Here is an 18777-nt window from a genome sequence, read left to right as displayed (position 1 = left end):
TACCTCATCATGACATGCTTTATTACCTTATCTTTATCACAATCAATGCCCATCATTCTTTAAATGGAAACATTACAAATCATTACATGTATTTAATTTTATATATGATCACCTAACAAACAACCATGTACAAATATATTTGTCTTTCTAAATTGTGGAAAATTAGTCTTAATTTTTTAATTATTTATTACTTTTTTTTTCATTAAGAGTAATTTATATATTTATATAACAGAAAATAATGTATTTCACATTAGAAGAGTCTAAAAAAATTAAAGATACTAAATGAAATTCAAAAACTTTTGAGAGTCTAAATCATATTTTACTTTAAAAATATTTATTTACATGACTTACCTTGTAAGGAAGTAAATAGAAAAAAAATGTGAAAATCCCACAGATATTAGACTTAAAAAAATCAATAACCTAACTTAACTGTTTTAATTGATATAGGCAATCTATTTTGTTAGAAGTATCTTATATTAAATATTAAAGAAACCACAAAAGAACAAAATAATAATAATAATAATAAGTATATCTAATAAAAAATGAATGATTTATTATACCCAAACATTTTTTTCTTGAGTTGCAAAATGAAGTGAATGGTGAATGAAGTGAGCCCCATTTTGTTTCCTATTCCTCCAACCAAACCATGAAACGCTTCAAAGTTATCCTTAACCATTCATTTTCAATCGAAACAAAGTGTAAAATGTGAGCACCAAAGATTACTCTGACCCAAAAGAGAGGAAAAAGGTAGAAAAGAAAAAGTTATAATTTTAGTATTATTCGTTGCCACTTGATTCGTAGGTGTCTGGTGAGATAAAAACAAGAACTATAATTAGTTATTAGAATTCAAAGTAACATGATTAAGAAGGCATAATTAAGTGCAATATGGGAAGTGAAACAGGCACCAGCGTGAAACTGTTACTGATAAAACGTTTTGGAGAGATTCTTTGTTTCAACCCATGTGTTGTGTAATAGGAGTCCCCAATCCCTTTGAAAAGGACTTGCACTTGTTATGAATAGGGACAAAAGTGGTTGTCAGTGTGACAAAAGTCACTGGACTTTTTGATGCCACTTAAGGACACATAATCACCCTAAATCATCTCACTTTTTTCCACACATTTACCCCTTTTAGGGATTTTCACAACTCTGTCATTTTTATGAGTGATGGGGTGAGAGAGAATGAGCCATTCAATTTGTTGAATTGAAAAGTTGATGCAATATCCCTAGGTAGCTAGCACTAGTAGTAGTAGCTATTCAGAATTTTAACCTTTTTTATTGTTTGGTCCATGCTTAGAGAGTTGTGTTGTGTTGTGATCATTATTAATCCATGGCATCCATCATGGGAGAGGTGGGCTCTGAAATTCATTATTTTAATTTCAAAGAATCACGGACAAAGTTGCTAGTGTTTATCTTTTGGCGTTATCCTCCACTTCCAAACTCCTCACTACCTATCAAATCACAATTACCCTTATTCACCAACTACCGAAACATCAAACAAAGATGCTATTTCTGCCCCTTTTTCTCTGTTTTACTGCGCAAGTTTCGTTCAGATTATTTTTCACTAAATTATTATTTCTGAATCACGGGAATTATAGAGAGGTGTGTGTATAAGTCTAGAAATTAAACTTTGTGTCGGGCCAATCTGTCGTTTAGGTTAGGATCTAATCAAAATTAGGCAGTTTCTTCCAGTATTCCTACATTTTTCTTCTTGCACCCCACAAGGTTACGCAAAGATAAAACTGTTCCTATATGAACTGTACATTTATTTTATTTTTGTATTCTGGATTATGAAATTCGGTAAATTTTCGGATTGGTGCATCCGGTAATCTCCCGGATTGATGTTTTCGGTAGTACATGAATGATAGTGTTAATCCAAAATAAAAAAATGCAAAACATCCATAATTGAAAAAACCATTATGGATTCACCAATCCGTAATAGAAATTAGGCTTTCAGATTCAACAATCTGGAAATCAATAATTTATGCAAAATTGCTTCTAGAACACCCCCTCATCCGGAATGCAATATGATTCACTTCTGGATTGATAAATCCGTAGCACACTCCCAGATCCTGGAATTGTGGGGGTCAGTTTCGGAATTTACAAAATTGTGGGGTGCAAGAAGAAAAATGTAGGGGTGCAGGAAGAAACAGTCTCAAAATTAGGTTCATAAACAGACAAGGCCCAACTATTTGTTGTCAACTGGGGCAAGGTTTTTGCTTTCCTGTAGCTAATAAATTGACATGCACATAATGTAAAACAATAAAAATGTCTTTTTTAGTGTTTAAATAGAAACAGGGGATAAGGTCAAAATGTATTCTGAATTTGATATTTCAGAATATAATTTTGGATTTAGGTTCTCGAGACATGTTTTCGGATTAAGTTTTTCCCTAATATGTTTTTAAAAAATTATTTTATAAATTTATTTTTTTAATATGTTTCTATATTTTGTTTTTTCAGATTTTTTTTAGAAATGTATTATTTGTATTATGGATTTTTTTTTGGAATGAAATTTTGATTTTTCAATTATATTCCAGAATTTTATTTCTGTAACGTACAAAATCTATTCTAAAATTATTTTTTGGAATATAATTTTTAATTTTAATTTTTCAATAGAAGGACTATTCTAAATTTTTGTAAAAAGTAATAGAATGCATGTTAGAATTGATTGGGGTCAATTTCTTGTACTTCTATGATTTCTTCCTCTGCACCCTCATAGAACATGTGGAATAATATTTTTTTTCCCTTTTTTTATACTTTTTATTGACACTCCTCTCTTTTTTTTCCATCATTTCAAACTCCAAAATGCTGAATATAATTTTGTATTTCAAAATTTTCGCACAAAAAAATATCTTTAAAACTCTAAAATCCGAAATAGAAAATTGTATTTTGAATTTTAAAGTTTAAAATGCATTTTCAAAGTCTACAAATATCTTTCAAACTCCATAATAAAATTTTCTGTTTTGAATTCTAGAGTTCGAAAGATATACAAATTATACAATTCGAAAATAAATAAATAAAAGACAAAATCCTACACTTCGGTGAAGGAAGAAACTATGGAGGTGGAGGAAGAAATTACTTGATTAGATGCAGGAAGCAAAAGCCCTGAAGGAAACTTGTCCTCCGTAATGGGCTTAACCTGACCCATTTGTTAGATGAAAATGGCAGCTTTTTCTGCATCCCTACATTTTTCTTCCTGCACCCCCACAATGTTATGCAAAGCTAAACTTGTCCTTACTATTTTTTAAAACCCCTAAAATGCACTTAAACCTAAACTATTCTTTACTTATTCGTTTGCCTCTCAACAACGTTGTTCATCTTATCTCTCAGCAACATCGTTACATTCCTCTCTCAACTAACTCCATTGCCTCTCCACGGACTTCATTCCTCTCTCAGCGACACTGTTTCATTTCGCGTTTCTGTTGGTGGTTTAGGGTGGTGTCTCAACAACTTGGTGGGAGAAGAGTGATTTCTCTTGAAGGTAAGTAAATTTTTTGTTTTCCAGATATGTAGTTTTGTTTTTTCTTCAACAATTTATGCAAAATTTGCTTCCAAAACAACGCAAAACGCCATAACCACTAATGTTCTTAAAAAAAACTTAATTCTTACCTTTAGAAGTCAAGCAAAACTTCAACAACGCAACTCACTCCTTTACCTTGCTTTGCACAACTAAAATAACTATCTACCAACGCCTAAAATGAATGAAGAAGATGAACCGTGCCATATAAACTGAAACATGGTGGTTTTTTCAAATAAAAGATCAAAACCAATTTCAAGATTTATTACATTATAGGTGCATGAAGAAAAATATAGGAGGTGCAGAAAGAAGAAGCCGACGAAAATCCAGTTGTGCCTGCATGCGGAAGTCATGTGCCCATTTTGACAATCACGTCTGCGTTTACAAAAGAATATGCAAATACACACCCATGAATATTCAGAAAAAAATCATATGATAAAAAAAATTATGACTTATATAGAAAATTATTAAATAGAAAAAAAATTATTAAATAAAAACTATTTAAAAAAAAATAATTAGTTTCTATATTAATTAAATTATATATTATTTTAAAATTAAATAAATTATTAATATTTAAATAAATTTTTATTAATAAATAATTTTTAAATTTATATTTAATTAATTACTTATATTTTAATTACCAATTTTACAATCTAAACAATTGGTAACTTAAAAACTAGATAACTAATTAAATATCAATTTAAAAGTTATTTATCAATAAGTGAAATTAATTTAGATATTATTTATCAATAATTTTTTAGTTTTTAATTTAGTCACAATAACAATTAATTATTTTTTAAAATTAATTTCTATTTAATGATTTTCTAGTAGTAATATTAGTAGTATGTTTTTTTTATTTTCTTTAAATACATATTTTTTATTCTTTTAATATTTGAACTTTTATATGTTTTAAATTTGACATATTTTTAATTTAATCACTTTTTAGTATGTTAATTTTAAATAATATAAGAGAAATAAGTATCACTAAGTTGCAATTTATTAAAAACATGTGAAATGTTAATGTTTTAAAAAATTAAAAGAAATATATGATTACCATCTTATAAAAACTTAATAGAGTTAAAGGTTTGTTTTATTTTTAAAAATTATATATCTAAGAATTAACAACATTTGGACTTAGGGCATTGGTGTGTGTTTGAAAAATATAAGTGATAAAAATGTTTGGTTCAGTAAATGAATGTGTAGGCTTCACTTCATATTAAAGCTGCTTTTGGAAACTAACATCATGAAATAAAATCTTAGTTTAATTTATGATAGTAATTTTTTATTTTCAATTTCATAGAATATATATTATAATAGTATAATAATTAAAATAAATATTTAATACTCAATATCTTAAATATTCATGAATCACATCTTCGACATTGTATTAGAAACATTTAAAATAATGTATTAAAATATATTAAAAATAGGAATATAAAAAATAAATTTTTTTTAAATAAATTAAAAATTATTAGACAATAAGTCTTAAAATAAAATATTTTAACTTATTTTAATATATTCTTTAGGGTTCATTCATAGACAATCATTTCATTGGTATAATAGACTTCCATCTAGTCTGTTCTTAGAATTCTTTATGAATAGGTATAGTCTACCTATGTATCGTTTTTGTTAACATGTGGGTTTTGGTCTAGTCCCTCCATATTTTTGTATTTTCTTTCTTTTTCTTTTTTTTAATAATACTTTTTTTATGTGATGGCAGATGATTGTTGTTATTTGAGATGTCAGCCTAACTGAGATGTCAAGTTGCATAGTGATGCCTAACATGAAAATTTTCATTAAAAAAAAATATATTCTTAATAAAAATTGTTGAGAATAATATCAGTTATTCCCAACCGCAATTGCAAAATAAACAAATAAATGGTGTATAATGTCCCTTTCCTTTTGGTGTAAGCATTTGAGAGCACCCAAAACCAATATTTCTTACAACTTTCAATTTCTTTGCATCATTTTGTATTTTCTGTCTCATACATTATTTTATTTACTATACTTTACTTCTTTTCTTTTCGTTTTGTCTCTCCATAGTATAAAAAATGTAATAACATCATGAAAATTCCTTTATATTAGAGTTAGTAATTTTATCAACTCAATTTGTTTTTCTCAAATTAAAGAAACCAAATGAAAAAAAATGTATCATTGAAAAGATGATATATGATACACCTAATTTCTTCAACTTAAATATATTTTTGTCTATAAAAAAATACACTTTAAAATTCGAATGGCAAAGAACTAATAATTTTCTAAGTAGGATTTATTTGAAGTATAATAAAATAAAAACAAAAAAAAAATCATAAAAATATGAGTAATCTGAAGTTTGTTTATTATTAGAGTAAAACTATATATAATTTTCTTAAAAGAGATATAACATTTCTGAGACCACAAAAAATTCTTTTGTCTTCTCATATATTTAATTTAAGCTTAAGGTTTGTATTTTTCTAAAATGAGTAACTTCTTTCCTTCTAAATTTGGCTGGTGAATTATGTCTACAATTTTATGGTGTATCTAAAAAAAAAAAAAAAATATTTTGAGTCAAAACAATATTGGAGTAAAGTGCTTGAACTTAAACAACTACTTTTCTCATCCCTTATACACATACTAAATCTAATCTCTTCATGCAAGGTTATAAACGAAAAATTGATTTTTCATTTACAATAGCATTAAATATAATTTAAAACTTGTTTAACAGCCACAAAAACATTATTTCCTCGAATTTACAAAATCAGATTATAAAATTTACAAATGTAGATAGTTTTTACATTGATATTTAATGGCAATGTAATACTATATATAAGTTCATAAATTTGTTAACTTTATAATAACTATTTTTAAGAAACCACATTTATCATAATTTCCAATTGATCAATAAAATAAAACTTCTACAACAAAATACGTAAAAAAGTGAACTTTTGTTTATTACAAGTCTTTGATTAAAAAAAATAAAAGTAGTCTTGAGATCGCCAGTGGGAGTAGGTGAGGTATAAACAATTATAAATTCATAATTTTAAATATTTAGTAGATATTAAAGTTATCTCTTTTGCTATATTATTTAATTATGAAGGAGTATCTTTTTGCTAAAAAAACAACAAATAGTGAAATAGTGGCTGTGTCTGGAGTGTGAGTAAAGGAAAGAGTTATGATACATACAATTTCAATTTCATTACAATTATTAATATTATTATTTTAATATTTTTTAATTATAAATATATCCTTTATTATATATTTATTTTTAAATTCATTATATTATAGTTATATATAATTTCAAAAATTGTTAAAGTATCATTTTCCTACAGAAAAATGAAAATAAAATGGACAACTCAATTTACCCTTAATCCAATGCATCCTAACATACTTCCCAGCACATATGCGTTATTCCCTCTTCCTTTTTTCTTCTCTATTCCCATTTCATTCCTCTGCTCTGTTCCAACAAACTTCCTCTTCTCTCCTTTTCTCTGTCTCTTCCCATAAAGGAAGAAAGAAAAAAACAGAGACATTGAGAAGTAGAGAGAGTCTCTGCACAAACACATCCAACTTTCATCCTAATTTTTCTTTCTCCGCCCACACTCTCATCTCCCTATTCACCTTTTTTCTCTCCTTAAGTAGCTCCACAATAAAATTCCGCTTATCCCTTCAACCCCCGCCTGTTGCGCGCCTGAAAATTTTCAATTTTTCGCTTTCCCAGAAGACCAATTCGGCTTCTGGCGGAGACCCGCTTCACAATTTCAGACAAATTTCATTGATTTTTCGATTTGTCTGGATTCTAGTTTGTTTTGAGCATCTGGGTCGGCGAGGGGTTGCCGGATAATCATGCCGCCGGCTCTGATGGATCCTCCATTGCCGGAATCGTCTTCGGTGCTGTCTTTTTCCTCCGACATTGTTTTTCCGGGAACGGAGCCGGGTAATCGGCGATTCGGGGATCTTAGAGGTCTGCAGTGGCGTATAAATCTTGGGGTGTTGCCATCTTCTTCCATTGATGATCTTCGTCGTGCCACAGCTAATTCTAGAAGGAGGTAAAGGGGCCAGTTTAATGATCATACCTTATTAGTTTTAATCCAATCTGTGGTGTTTGTATAATTGTATCCCTCAAGGTTGGTGCGTATTTGATAGCTTTGTTGTTAGTGATAGCCTGGTAGGTGTTCTAGCCAAAGTTATACCGAGTTTGAGATTACTTCCTAGATGTTGATGATAAATTTAACGTCTAACTACATGATATAACTTTTTCTTTTCTCATTATGTCTAATTTCCCTCCTTCAACTCTCAATAATAACGAGGGAAGTTCGCACCTTACATTTTTTTGGTAATGGAGGGAGACACATACATAGAGAAATTACAGGATATTTTGGCAATTTACATTCGAGAATGCTTACATACGTGTTTGGGCGAATTGGGTTTGATACTATCTTCATTTTTGTTCCCCTTGTCAGGCCAATATAATCTTGTATCAAAGTTTTGTTTCTTTGGTTGTTGCATAAATTATGGATTTGGCTCTTTACTGCCTTTTCTATATCTCGTACAGTGTTGCCAGGACTGAGTTTTAGATCCACCTGTTTATTAATGTCTGTCATAATTGTGCATTAAAAACAATTGCATATTTGTTCAGTTAATAGCAATTGTTTGGGGATGTATCTTATTTAACATGAACTGTTTATAATCTTGTCAGATATGCCAGTTTGAGAGGGCGCCATTTGGTTGATCCTCATATTGTAAAGGATGAAAGTAATGCGCCCAATCTTGTCATGGATAACCCACTTTCACAAAATCCAGGTAAACCCAAGCATATTCTCTCACCTCGTTCCTGTACTTTTGTTGTGGATAAATCTATATATATCTGATTACAATCCGTGATTTAACCAATATACTTTCATAAATTCCTTTATATTGAGTGGAGAGAAAGTTATATATCTTATGCTAATGTACAATATTTTCTTCCACCTTTCCTGAGATTGGCTTAATAAGAGCTTCATGTATCCTTTTATTTTATTTGTTGACAGATCATATATCTATTGTAAATTTTCTATTTTCCAAGATTTTGCAAATATATATCACCCCTAAAGGAATATAGCAATGTTCCATTCTCATTTCAAACCCATGAAAATGTTAAGCTAAAAAAATAATGACGGGTAAACTGTTGAGGTGAAGAGGGAGGATACAGAAAAAGCCAAGCTAATAAATTGTTTCATATCTTGTCATAATGTTGTCTCAACATTGAAATACATATTACTGATATAAGTAGATTTTTCGGTAGTCTGTCTAACCCTCTCAGTCTCTTGCCATTTGAACTCTGTCTGTGTTGACATTATTATCAATTTTTCCTATTTTTCAGACAGTACATGGAGTCGCTTTTTTCGCAATGCAGAGATAGAGAGAATGATTGATCAGGATTTGTCACGTTTATACCCAGAACATGGCAACTATTTCCAGACGCCAGGATGCCAAGGCATATTGAGACGAATTTTGCTACTATGGTGTCACAAACACCCTGAGTGCGGTTACAGACAAGGTAAATTTCTCTGCCAAGCAACATTTTAAGACAATATGTTGAATTTAAGTGAACATTTTGGGATGGTTGCCTTATTTTTCCTTCCAACTCCATGTAAGAAACTTGGGGAAATTACACTTATCTTCTCCCATTGTTATGCCAAATGACACTTCCACCTCCTCTAGTTTCAAGATAGACACTCATTTTTTTTAAGCTTTTAATAAAATAACAATTACACCTCCTTTACCTTTCAAAAGACACTCAGCTCCTTATGTTTTTAGTCAAGTGATATTCATACGCTTTATATTTTAATAAAGTGATACTCGCCTCTATTTTATTTAAAAATAACATATTGGCTAAATTTTAATAAAAAAACTATGAGTATTTAAACTTAAAGTTTTATGTAAAAATTTAAAGATTTTTTTTATAAAAGAATTAAACAATTTAATTATCATATGTTAACAATAACTAAAAAAATTATATTGTCTCTCTATTATAAATTGTCATATAAAAATATTTTTTTTTTGAGAAAACATTGTTTTAATATAAAAATAAATAAATAATTATAAAATGTAAAATTATATTTATTAACTTATTATTATATTTAAATATAATGTTATATATATATATATAAATAAATAAGGAGTATGAATCTTATCAATAACATAAATAATGCAAATGTCTATTTTAAAAGTAGAAAAAGTATGAATGTCATTAAAAAATTCTCAATGGGGGTGCAATAATTAAATCGTTTGATTTTTTATTTATAAAATAATATTTAATTTTTATATTTATATTTATATTTTAAAAATTTAATTTTGAATTTTCATAAGTTTTAATTAAATTTTATCCAATATGTTATTTTCAAATAAAATTAGGAAAGTGAGTGATACTTTATTAAAAACATGAGATGAATGTCATTTTGTTGAAAACATTTTTGCCGTCTCATCTTTAATTCAAGTAAGCCTTCTTATTTATCATAAGTGTCTCATTTTTTCCTTCCAACATTATATAGTTAACCATAGCACATGTAATTGAATGAAAAACTTGACTATACTTATCACAAAAAGGCAAATCATACGGTTTGCTCATATCCACTTTTATGTTCTCTGGGGCATCAACAATCATTAATTACTATATCTATCATCCATATCCTTTACTATCAACAAGTTTGTAACTACTTTTGCATGGATTACTATTCCATTATCTGCATGTATACTGAACATTATCTTATCTATTGCAAGATCAATTGATTAAATTGTTGGAAATCTTTTAGCTGGTAAATTATAAATTTCCTTAGTTTGACATTGAGGTTCCCATATAACTTGTTTTGTGTGATGCAATAGTTAATATGATATTATTGGGCTTATTTCATTCATTTATTTTGTAGGAATGCATGAATTACTTGCTCCGGTGCTTTATGTACTCCAATATGATGTGGAGTGTCTCTCAGAAGTTCGAAAGCTTTATGAAGATCACTTCACTGACAGATTTGATGACCTCCTTTGTCAAGAGAATGATCTTTCTTACAACTTTGATTTTAAAAAATCTTCAGACTCGAAGGAGGATGGAATTGACTCCAATGGAAATGCAAAGAAAATCAAGAGTCTTGATGAGCTTGACCCCAGCATACAGAACATTGTATTGGTAAGTGACGCTTATGGGGCAGAAGGTGAACTGGGCATTGTTTTATCTGAGAAATTCATCGAACATGATGCTTATTGTATGTTTGATGCTTTGATGAACGGGGCTCGTGGTTCAATTGCAATGATCGATTTCTTCTCTTATTCCCCTTTGCCTGGGTCCCATACTGGCTTGCCTCCTGTAATTGAAGCTTCTGCTGCATTGTATCATTTATTGTCTCATGTGGATTCATCTCTGCATGGCCATCTTGTTGATCTCGGGGTTGAACCCCAGTACTTTGCTCTCCGCTGGTTGCGAGTTTTATTTGGACGAGAATTTTCACTCAGCAACCTTTTAGTAATCTGGGATGAAATATTTTTATCAGATAATAGTAAAGCGGATAAAGATGCTGAGGACAATGCAGACTCTGGTTTTAGGATCTTCAATTCGTCTCGAGGAGCATTTATCTGCGCTATGGCTGTAGCAATGACGCTTCATTTAAGATCTACGCTTCTAGCTGCAGAAAATCCTACAACCTGTCTTCAGAGATTATTAAACTTCCCAGAGAACACTGATATTCAAAAACTAATAGAGAAGGCTAAATCCTTGCAGGCCCTTGCATTAAGTGCTGAGTTTTTGTCCACTAGACCTTCATTTGTCGAGTATTATAACCAGGCTAAACCAGTTATTGTCAGATCTCGCACCCTTTCATCTGACTCAATATCTCCCAAAGCTCCTCTGAGTTTGGTACCCGAGAGCTACTGGGAAGAAAAGTGGAGAGTTGTCCACAAGGCTGAAGAACTCAAACAAGATGCAGTAGAAAAGCAGGTTTCCACTCGGAAGAAGGGATGGACAGAAAAGGTAAAGTTCAGTTTGAAAACAGAATCTGACCCGTCTTCACCAAGCTCTAAGAGTGGTAAAAAGAAATCCAAGTCACCAGTTAGGCGCGGTTTGTTAGACGATCTATCTAAGGAACTTGGCTTTGAGGAAGATACTGAAAATCCCTACAGTCTTGATAATCTGCCTGCAACAGTTGAAGAGGAGCAACGGGAAGACGGTTTGGAATGTAGCAACAGTGATTATCCTGCAGATAGATGTCTAAGTCGAAACACAAGTGGTGTGGAAAACTCATCTGCTATTTCTTGCTCGGCTAGCCCTCCTAACGAGGCCAATGATCACAAAAATGACTGTGAGAAGAGTAGTGTTGGGTCTAATTTATCCCTTGATGGAATTAATGAAGCCTCACTTTGTAGTCCCGTTGATTCACCTCTTCCAATCTCTGATCATCCTGAGAACGCATCAGATACGACACGGAGAAATAATAGTAATTCTGCCGGAAATTCAACTACGCATTCTAAGGAGAGAAAATTGAACAGATTTCCGTGGCTATGGAAGTTTGGGCGTAGTAATGGCGAGTTTACTTTAGAGAAAGGAAGTGATGCTTCTGAGACAGTAAAACCTGCTAACAGTTGTGATAATCAAAGCAATACAGTACCCTCTTCTACAGCCAATGCACATTGTAGTTCTGTTGGCTACAAAGGGGAATCTACAGAGCAGAATGTGACGGCCACTATGAGGATTATTGGGCAATCAATGCTTGGGCATATCCAGGTATACTTATTTCTCATTGTCACACTCAAAGTCAGTTAGTTAGTGAGTGAACTCAGGTTACAATCTAAAGAGTAACTCAATTCTATAAAACCAATATAATAATTGTCAATATAAGAATCACCTGTTGGATGCACCAAAGTAAGAAGTAATATTTGTAGTTTAGGTTTGAATGTAGAGTGAAAGAAACAGTGTTATTGACATGAAATGTATGCTAAGAAGTTTTGTGTGGCAGGTGATAGAGAGTGCTTTCCAACAGTGGGGCGAGGGAGCATCATTGGATAACATGTCTAACAATGTTGTGGTTGGTGAAGAGCAGTTGAGTCCCATGTCAGCTCTGAAGGAGCTACGTAAAATTAGCAATCTTTTGTCTGAGATGTGACCCGAATCTTGCATTGATCTGTCCTTTGTGTATATATGTATTGTAATTATAATTTTTTAGTGGGAATAATTACTGAGATTCTTCTGCTTCACTTCTATATATACCTCATGAATACCATAGATTTGCAGTGATGGACTTGTAAATACCAATATTGGAGTTACCATCAAATAAAATATGGTGTTTCATTCCTGTTTCTGATTTCAATTTTGCTTCATTGCATTGCATACCTTGGATTGCATTTTACAGCACCGCTGCAAAAGCAATTCCAAACTAAATTGTGGTTAAGTTTGGATACCCTCAAAATTTGAATGTATCAAATGGATCAAACATGTATTCAATCGTATTTAAATTCTTACACTTTTTTTTAAAATTTTTATTTCTCTACTTTTTCTAATATTTACCAAATACTTACACTTTAATATTTTCATTATTTTTAAAAATTATGTTATAATTCGAAATTTCCCCTTCATTTTATATTTCACTATATTTTTTCCTTTTTCATACATTTGAACTTTTGTTTATCTTTTTTTAAATAATCATATTTACTTCGTAGTTTTTAAACTTTCATACTGCAGCTTTTTCATATTTTATTGGCGTTAGTTTGACACGTTTTTATTTTTGAAAACATCAAATTTTGTCCATAGATTTTAAAGTTTTAAAAAATATTATATTTTAATTTTTAATAAATATTAAAATTTTCTTATTATTAATCATATTTCAACTTTCTGATTAATCCTCGTTAATATAATATATATTTTCTATTAACAAAAGATCAATTAAAAACCTAATAATTAATTTGTATATTTATCTTGTTACTTTGAATAATCAAATCTTAACTATAATTATCATATTTTTTTTGGAAATCATAGTTTATCATTATTACAAAATAACCAATATTAGGAATGAAATTAAGTACACAATATAGATATTTTTCTCATAACATAGTTTATTTCATTAACATGGTTAAGATTCAAACGTGAATCACAAATTACAATGATCATGTGTACTGAAATTATATAACTTTATTAATTAACAAGTATATACATATTTAATATAATATTTCTGAAATTATAAAAAACTACTCTATCATAAAGAATGTTACTATATTACTAAATATATTATTATCACGGTAAATAATATTCCAGCAAATATATAAAAAGGTAAACTATATATTTTTTAGTATATGTTAAGATTTTACTGAAATTTGTTGAGGTGTCAAATGCCTAGTTGTTTATTATTGTGTTTATAATGAACAAGTGAAGATTTTAGTATGCGGAGTTTGTTATTTTATCGACATAGGTTTCTTAAAAATGTTATTATTATTACTAAAAAGTACCGAATATGGAATATTTAAAAAATTAAGCGTTTGAAAAATTAGGTTTCGTAAAGGAAGGAACATTAAGATTTTGAGGGTTCAGGATTGGGCGTTTGTGAAGGAAAATGAAGCATAGGTGCGATTTTTTGGTGTTTCGCGAAGGAAATAGAGGTGTCGCTTGCGTTTTGCAGAGAGGGATTTGGAGGGGTTGATGTTTTCGATTGAGTGGTTTTTGAAGGGAGAAGGAAGTAGAGTAGATGTGTGTTGTGATTTTGTGTTTTGGATTGGGAGTGCGATTGCGATTGCGCTCGAATCTTGAGGTTTTTTTTTTTTTTTTTCGTTTGATTGGGGTTTATTTGTTTGATTGTTTTGTAATATGGTTTTGGTTTGATTTTTGGTTTTTTAATGTTTAGTGTACTGTTATTTCGTTTGTTTGTTTGCTATTGTGGTTTTTGAGTTTTTAAGTTTGAATTAGTTTGGATTTTGTTGTTCAGTGTTATATGATTTACGATTTTGGGAGACGGGTTTTGCACTTTTTGTGTGTGTTCTGACTTACTGTGATAGATTTTGTTTCATAATGCCTTGCTCATTTTACAAAAGCGCCCATGCCGCGTAAGCAACCCGACCACGTAAGCGAGTTGTATTCTAGCATAAGGGGGAATGGGTTATCGAAAAATCATTTTCGATTATGAGTACCGACTATTTGACAACTAGAATGTCCTTGCGCCAAAATACAATTAGCTGAGTTGACTGGTAAAATAATAAAGAATTAGATTGTGGGTCTCACTTGCTTAGGTGACAAATTTAAAAAATTGAGCATTTGAAAGGTTAGGTTTCGAGAAGAGGAATGAGCATTGAGATTTTGAGGGTTCAGGATTGGGCGTTTGTGAAGGAAGCGGAAGAATAGGTACGATTTTTTGAGTGTTTTGTGAAGGAAGCATAGGTGCCGCTTGCGTTTTGCAGAAAGGGATTTAGAGGGGTTTAAGTTTTCAATTGGGCGATTTTTGAAGGGAGAAGGAGGCATAGCATAGGTGCGTTGCAATTTTGAAAAGGGATTTGTGTTTTTGATTAGAAGTGTGACTGCCATTTCGCTCGGTTCTTGAGGTTTATTTTTTCTTTTCGTTTGATTAGGGTTTATTTGTTTGATTGTTTTGGTATATGGTTTTGGTTTGATTTTGGTTTTTTAATGTTTAGTGTATTGTTATTTCGTTTGTTTGTTATTGTCATTTTTGAGTTTTGAAGTTTGAATTGGTTTGAATTTTGTTATTGAGTGTTTTCTGCTTTGCAATTTTGGGAGACTGGTTTTGAACATTTTGTGTGTGTTCTGACTTACTGGTGATAGATTTTGTTCCATAATGCCTTGCCCATTTTACAAAAATGCCCCTTCCACGTAAGCAACCCGACCACGTAAGCGATTTGTATTCTAGTGCAAGGGATAATGGGTTGTCGAAAAATCATTTTCGATTATGAGTACCAGATTATTTTACAACAAGAATGTTATTGCGTCAAAATACAACTAGCTGAGTTGGCTAATGAAATAATAAATAATTAGATTGTGAGTCACACTTGCTTAGGTGGAAAATTTAAAATATTAAGCGTTTGAAAGGCTAGATTTCGCGAAGGAAGGAGCTTTACAATTTTGAGGGTTCAGGATTGGACGTTTGTGAAGTAAGCAGAAGCATAGGTGCGATTTTTTTAGTGTTTCACGAAGGAAGAAGAGGTGCCGCTTGCGTATTGCAGAGAGGGATTTGTAGAGGTTTAGGTTTTCGATTGACCGATTTTTTAAGGGAGACAGAAGCAGCGCAGAGGTGCATTGTGATTTTGACGGGTATAGTGTTTTCGATTTGGAGTGCAATTGCGATTTCATTGGAAGTGTGATTGCGATTTCACTTGGATCTTGAGTTTTTTTTTTTCTTTTTTCGTTTGAATGGGATTTATTTGTTTGATTTTTTGGTATATTGTTTTGGTTTGATTTTAGTTTTTTAGTGTTTAGTGTATTGTTATTTCGTTTGTTTGTTTGCTATATTGGTTGTTGAATTTTGAAGTTTGAATTGGTGTGGATTTTGTTTTTGAGTGTTTTCTGCTTTGCGATTTTGGGAGTCTGGTTTTGAACTTTTTGTATGTTTCTGACTTACTAGTGATAGATTTTGTTCCATAATGCCTTGCTCACTTAACAAAAATGCTGCCAAGTAAGCAACCCGACCATGTAAGCGAATTGTATTCGGGCGCAAGGGGCAATGGATTGTAGAAAAATCATTTTGATTACGAGTATCGATTATTTGACAATTAGAATGTCATTGTGCCAGAATACAATTGCCTGAGTTGGCTCGTGAAATAATAAAAATTAGATTGTTGGTTCCACTTTCTTAGGTCGCAAATTTAAAAAAAATTAGCGTTTGAAAAGCTAGGTTTCGTGACAGAAGGAGCATTATGATTTTAAGGGTTCAGGATTGGGCGTTTGTGAAGGAAATGGAAGCATAAGTGCAATTTTTTGGGTGTTTTTGCAAAGGAAGCAAAGGTGTCGCTTGCGTTTTGCAGAGAGGGATTTGCAAGGGTTTAGGTTTTCGATTGGGCGGTTTCTAGAGGGAGAAGAAAGTTGAGAAGAAGTTTGTTGCTATTTTTTAGGGATTTGTGTTTTGGATTTGGCGTGCGATTGAGATTTCGTTATGATCTTAAGGTTACTTTTTTTTTTTTTTTTTTTTTTTTTTCGTTTGATTGGGGTTTATTTGTATGATTGTTTTGATATATGATTTTGGTTTTTAGTGTTTAGTGCACTGTTATTTCGTTTGTTTGTTTGGTATTGTGGTTTTTCAGTTTGAATTGGTTTGGATTTTCTCGTTGAGTGTTTTCCGCTTTGCAATTTTGGGGGACAAGTTTTGAACTTTTTGTGTGTTTTGACTTACTGGTGATAGATTATGTTCCATAATACCTTGCTCATTTTACAAAACACCCCTTTCGCGTGAGCAACCCAACCATGTAAGCGAGTTGTATTCTGGTGTAAGGGGTAATCGATTGTTGAAAACTCATTTTCGATTACGAGTACCAATTATTTTACAATTAGGATATCATTGCGCCAGAATACAACTAGTTGAGTTGGCTAGTGAAATAATAAAGAATTACATTGTGGGTTCCACTTGCTTAGGTGACAAATTTAAAAAATTGAGCGTTTGAAAGGCTAAGTTTCGCGAATGTAGGAGCATTGCAATTTTGAGGGTTAAGAATTGGGCGTTTGTGAAGGAAGCGGAAGCATATGTGCAATTTTTTGAGTGTTTTACGAAGGAAGATGAGATGCCGCTTATGTTTTGCAGAGAGGGATTTGGAGGGGTTTAGGGTTTCGATTGGGCGGTTTTTTAAGGGAGAAGGCAGTAGAGTAGAGGTGCGTTGTGATTTAGAAGGGTTTTGTGTTTTGATTGAGAGTGCGATTGCAATTTCATTAGGAGTGTGATTGCGATTCCGCTCGGATCTTGAAGTTTATTTATTTATTTTTGTTTGGTTGGGGTTTGTTTGTTTGATTGTTTTGGCATATGGTTTTGGTTTGGTATTTGTTTTTTATTGTTTAGTGTACTGTTATTTCGTTTGTTAGTTTGCTATTGTGGTTTTTGAGTTTTGAAGTTTGAATTTGTTTGGATTTTGTTGTTCAGTGTTATATGATTTACGATTTTGGGAGTCTGGTTTTGAACTTTTTGTGTGTGTTCTGACTTACTGGTGATAAATATTGTTTCATATTGTCTTGCTCATTTTACAAAAACGCCTGTGTCACGTAAGCAACCTGACCATGTAAGCGAGTTGTATTCTAGCGGAAGGGGGAATGGGTTGTCGAAAAATCATTTTCGATTACGAGTACCGATTATTTGACAACTAGAATGTCATTGCGCCAGAATACAATTGACTGAGTTGGCTGGTGAAATAATAAAGAATTAGATTGTGGGTCTCACTTGCTTAGGTGGCAAATTTAAAAAACTGATCGTTTGAAAGGTTAGGTTTCTAAAAGGAATGAGCATTGCGATTTTGAGGGTTCATGATTGGGTGTTTGTGAAGGAAGCAGAAGCATAGGTGCAATTTTTTGAGTATTTTGTGAAGGAAGCAGTGGGGATGGCAAAGCGAGCGGGTCGTGCAAGCTGAACCGCGGGTAAAAAACGTGGGGCAGGATAACCTTTTCAACCCGCTAATTTGCATGAGCCCGCCCTGCATAACCTGTGGGCCAGCATCGGGGCAGGCTGGCCCGCCAACCCGCAAAAATAATAAAAAATTAATTGGCATTGACAACAGGGGTAAGTTGGGCAACTTAATTAGGTTTTCAAAACATTTCAAAGAAACACAATCGCTCACAGGGGCTCAGCTGCTGCTCCAAAACGCACACCACGGTTTACACACAACGCTCTCTCTTCTCCTTGGCAACGCCACCACGCTCACTTTGCCAGCACTGTTGGTCGCTCTGCCAGTGCCTCTGCTTTGCGCCGCCTACGACCACTCACTCTGCCTGCGTTGCAGCTGCCGCTCCACTTCTGCATTGCTGCCAGTCCACACCGTTGCTGCAGCTGCTACCGCCACTCCTCCTTCACCACACAAGGCAGTTTTTTCTTCTTCTACAAATTAATTGGAGATTTGTGTTTATGTGGTTTGAAATTTTGATATAAATTGGGGATTTGTGTTTATTTGATTTGAAATTTTGATATAAATTGGGGGTTTGGTGTGTATTTGGTTTGAAATTTTTATGTAAATTGGGGATTTGTGTTTATTTGGTTTGAAATTCTGATATAAATTGGGTATTTGGGTTTATCTGCATATAAATTAGGGATTCTATATTTTCCAACAGGATCTCAATTTGCAAATTGATTGTA

General features: G+C 31.9%; 1 protein-coding gene across 1 annotated transcript; it reads left to right on the top strand.

Moving 5' to 3' along the window:
* Nucleotides 1–6839: 6839 nt before the first annotated feature.
* On the top strand, nt 6840–12810 carry LOC137807255 (uncharacterized). The gene is made up of 5 exons (XM_068607775.2): nt 6840–7539; nt 8190–8293; nt 8853–9029; nt 10399–12242; nt 12475–12810. Exons 1-5 carry the CDS (start codon nt 7337–7339, stop codon nt 12619–12621), a joined length of 2475 nt encoding a protein of 824 aa, XP_068463876.1. The 5' UTR covers nt 6840–7336; the 3' UTR covers nt 12622–12810.
* The last annotated feature ends 5967 nt before the right edge of the window (nt 12811–18777 follow it).

This window comes from Phaseolus vulgaris, chromosome 3 (genome assembly GCF_051622355.1).
Source record: "Phaseolus vulgaris cultivar YP4 chromosome 3, ASM5162235v1, whole genome shotgun sequence".
Classification (NCBI taxonomy): Eukaryota; Viridiplantae; Streptophyta; class Magnoliopsida; order Fabales; family Fabaceae; genus Phaseolus; species Phaseolus vulgaris.
Note: the sequence above shows the minus strand (reverse complement) of the source record. Positions and strands in the feature narration are given on the sequence as shown.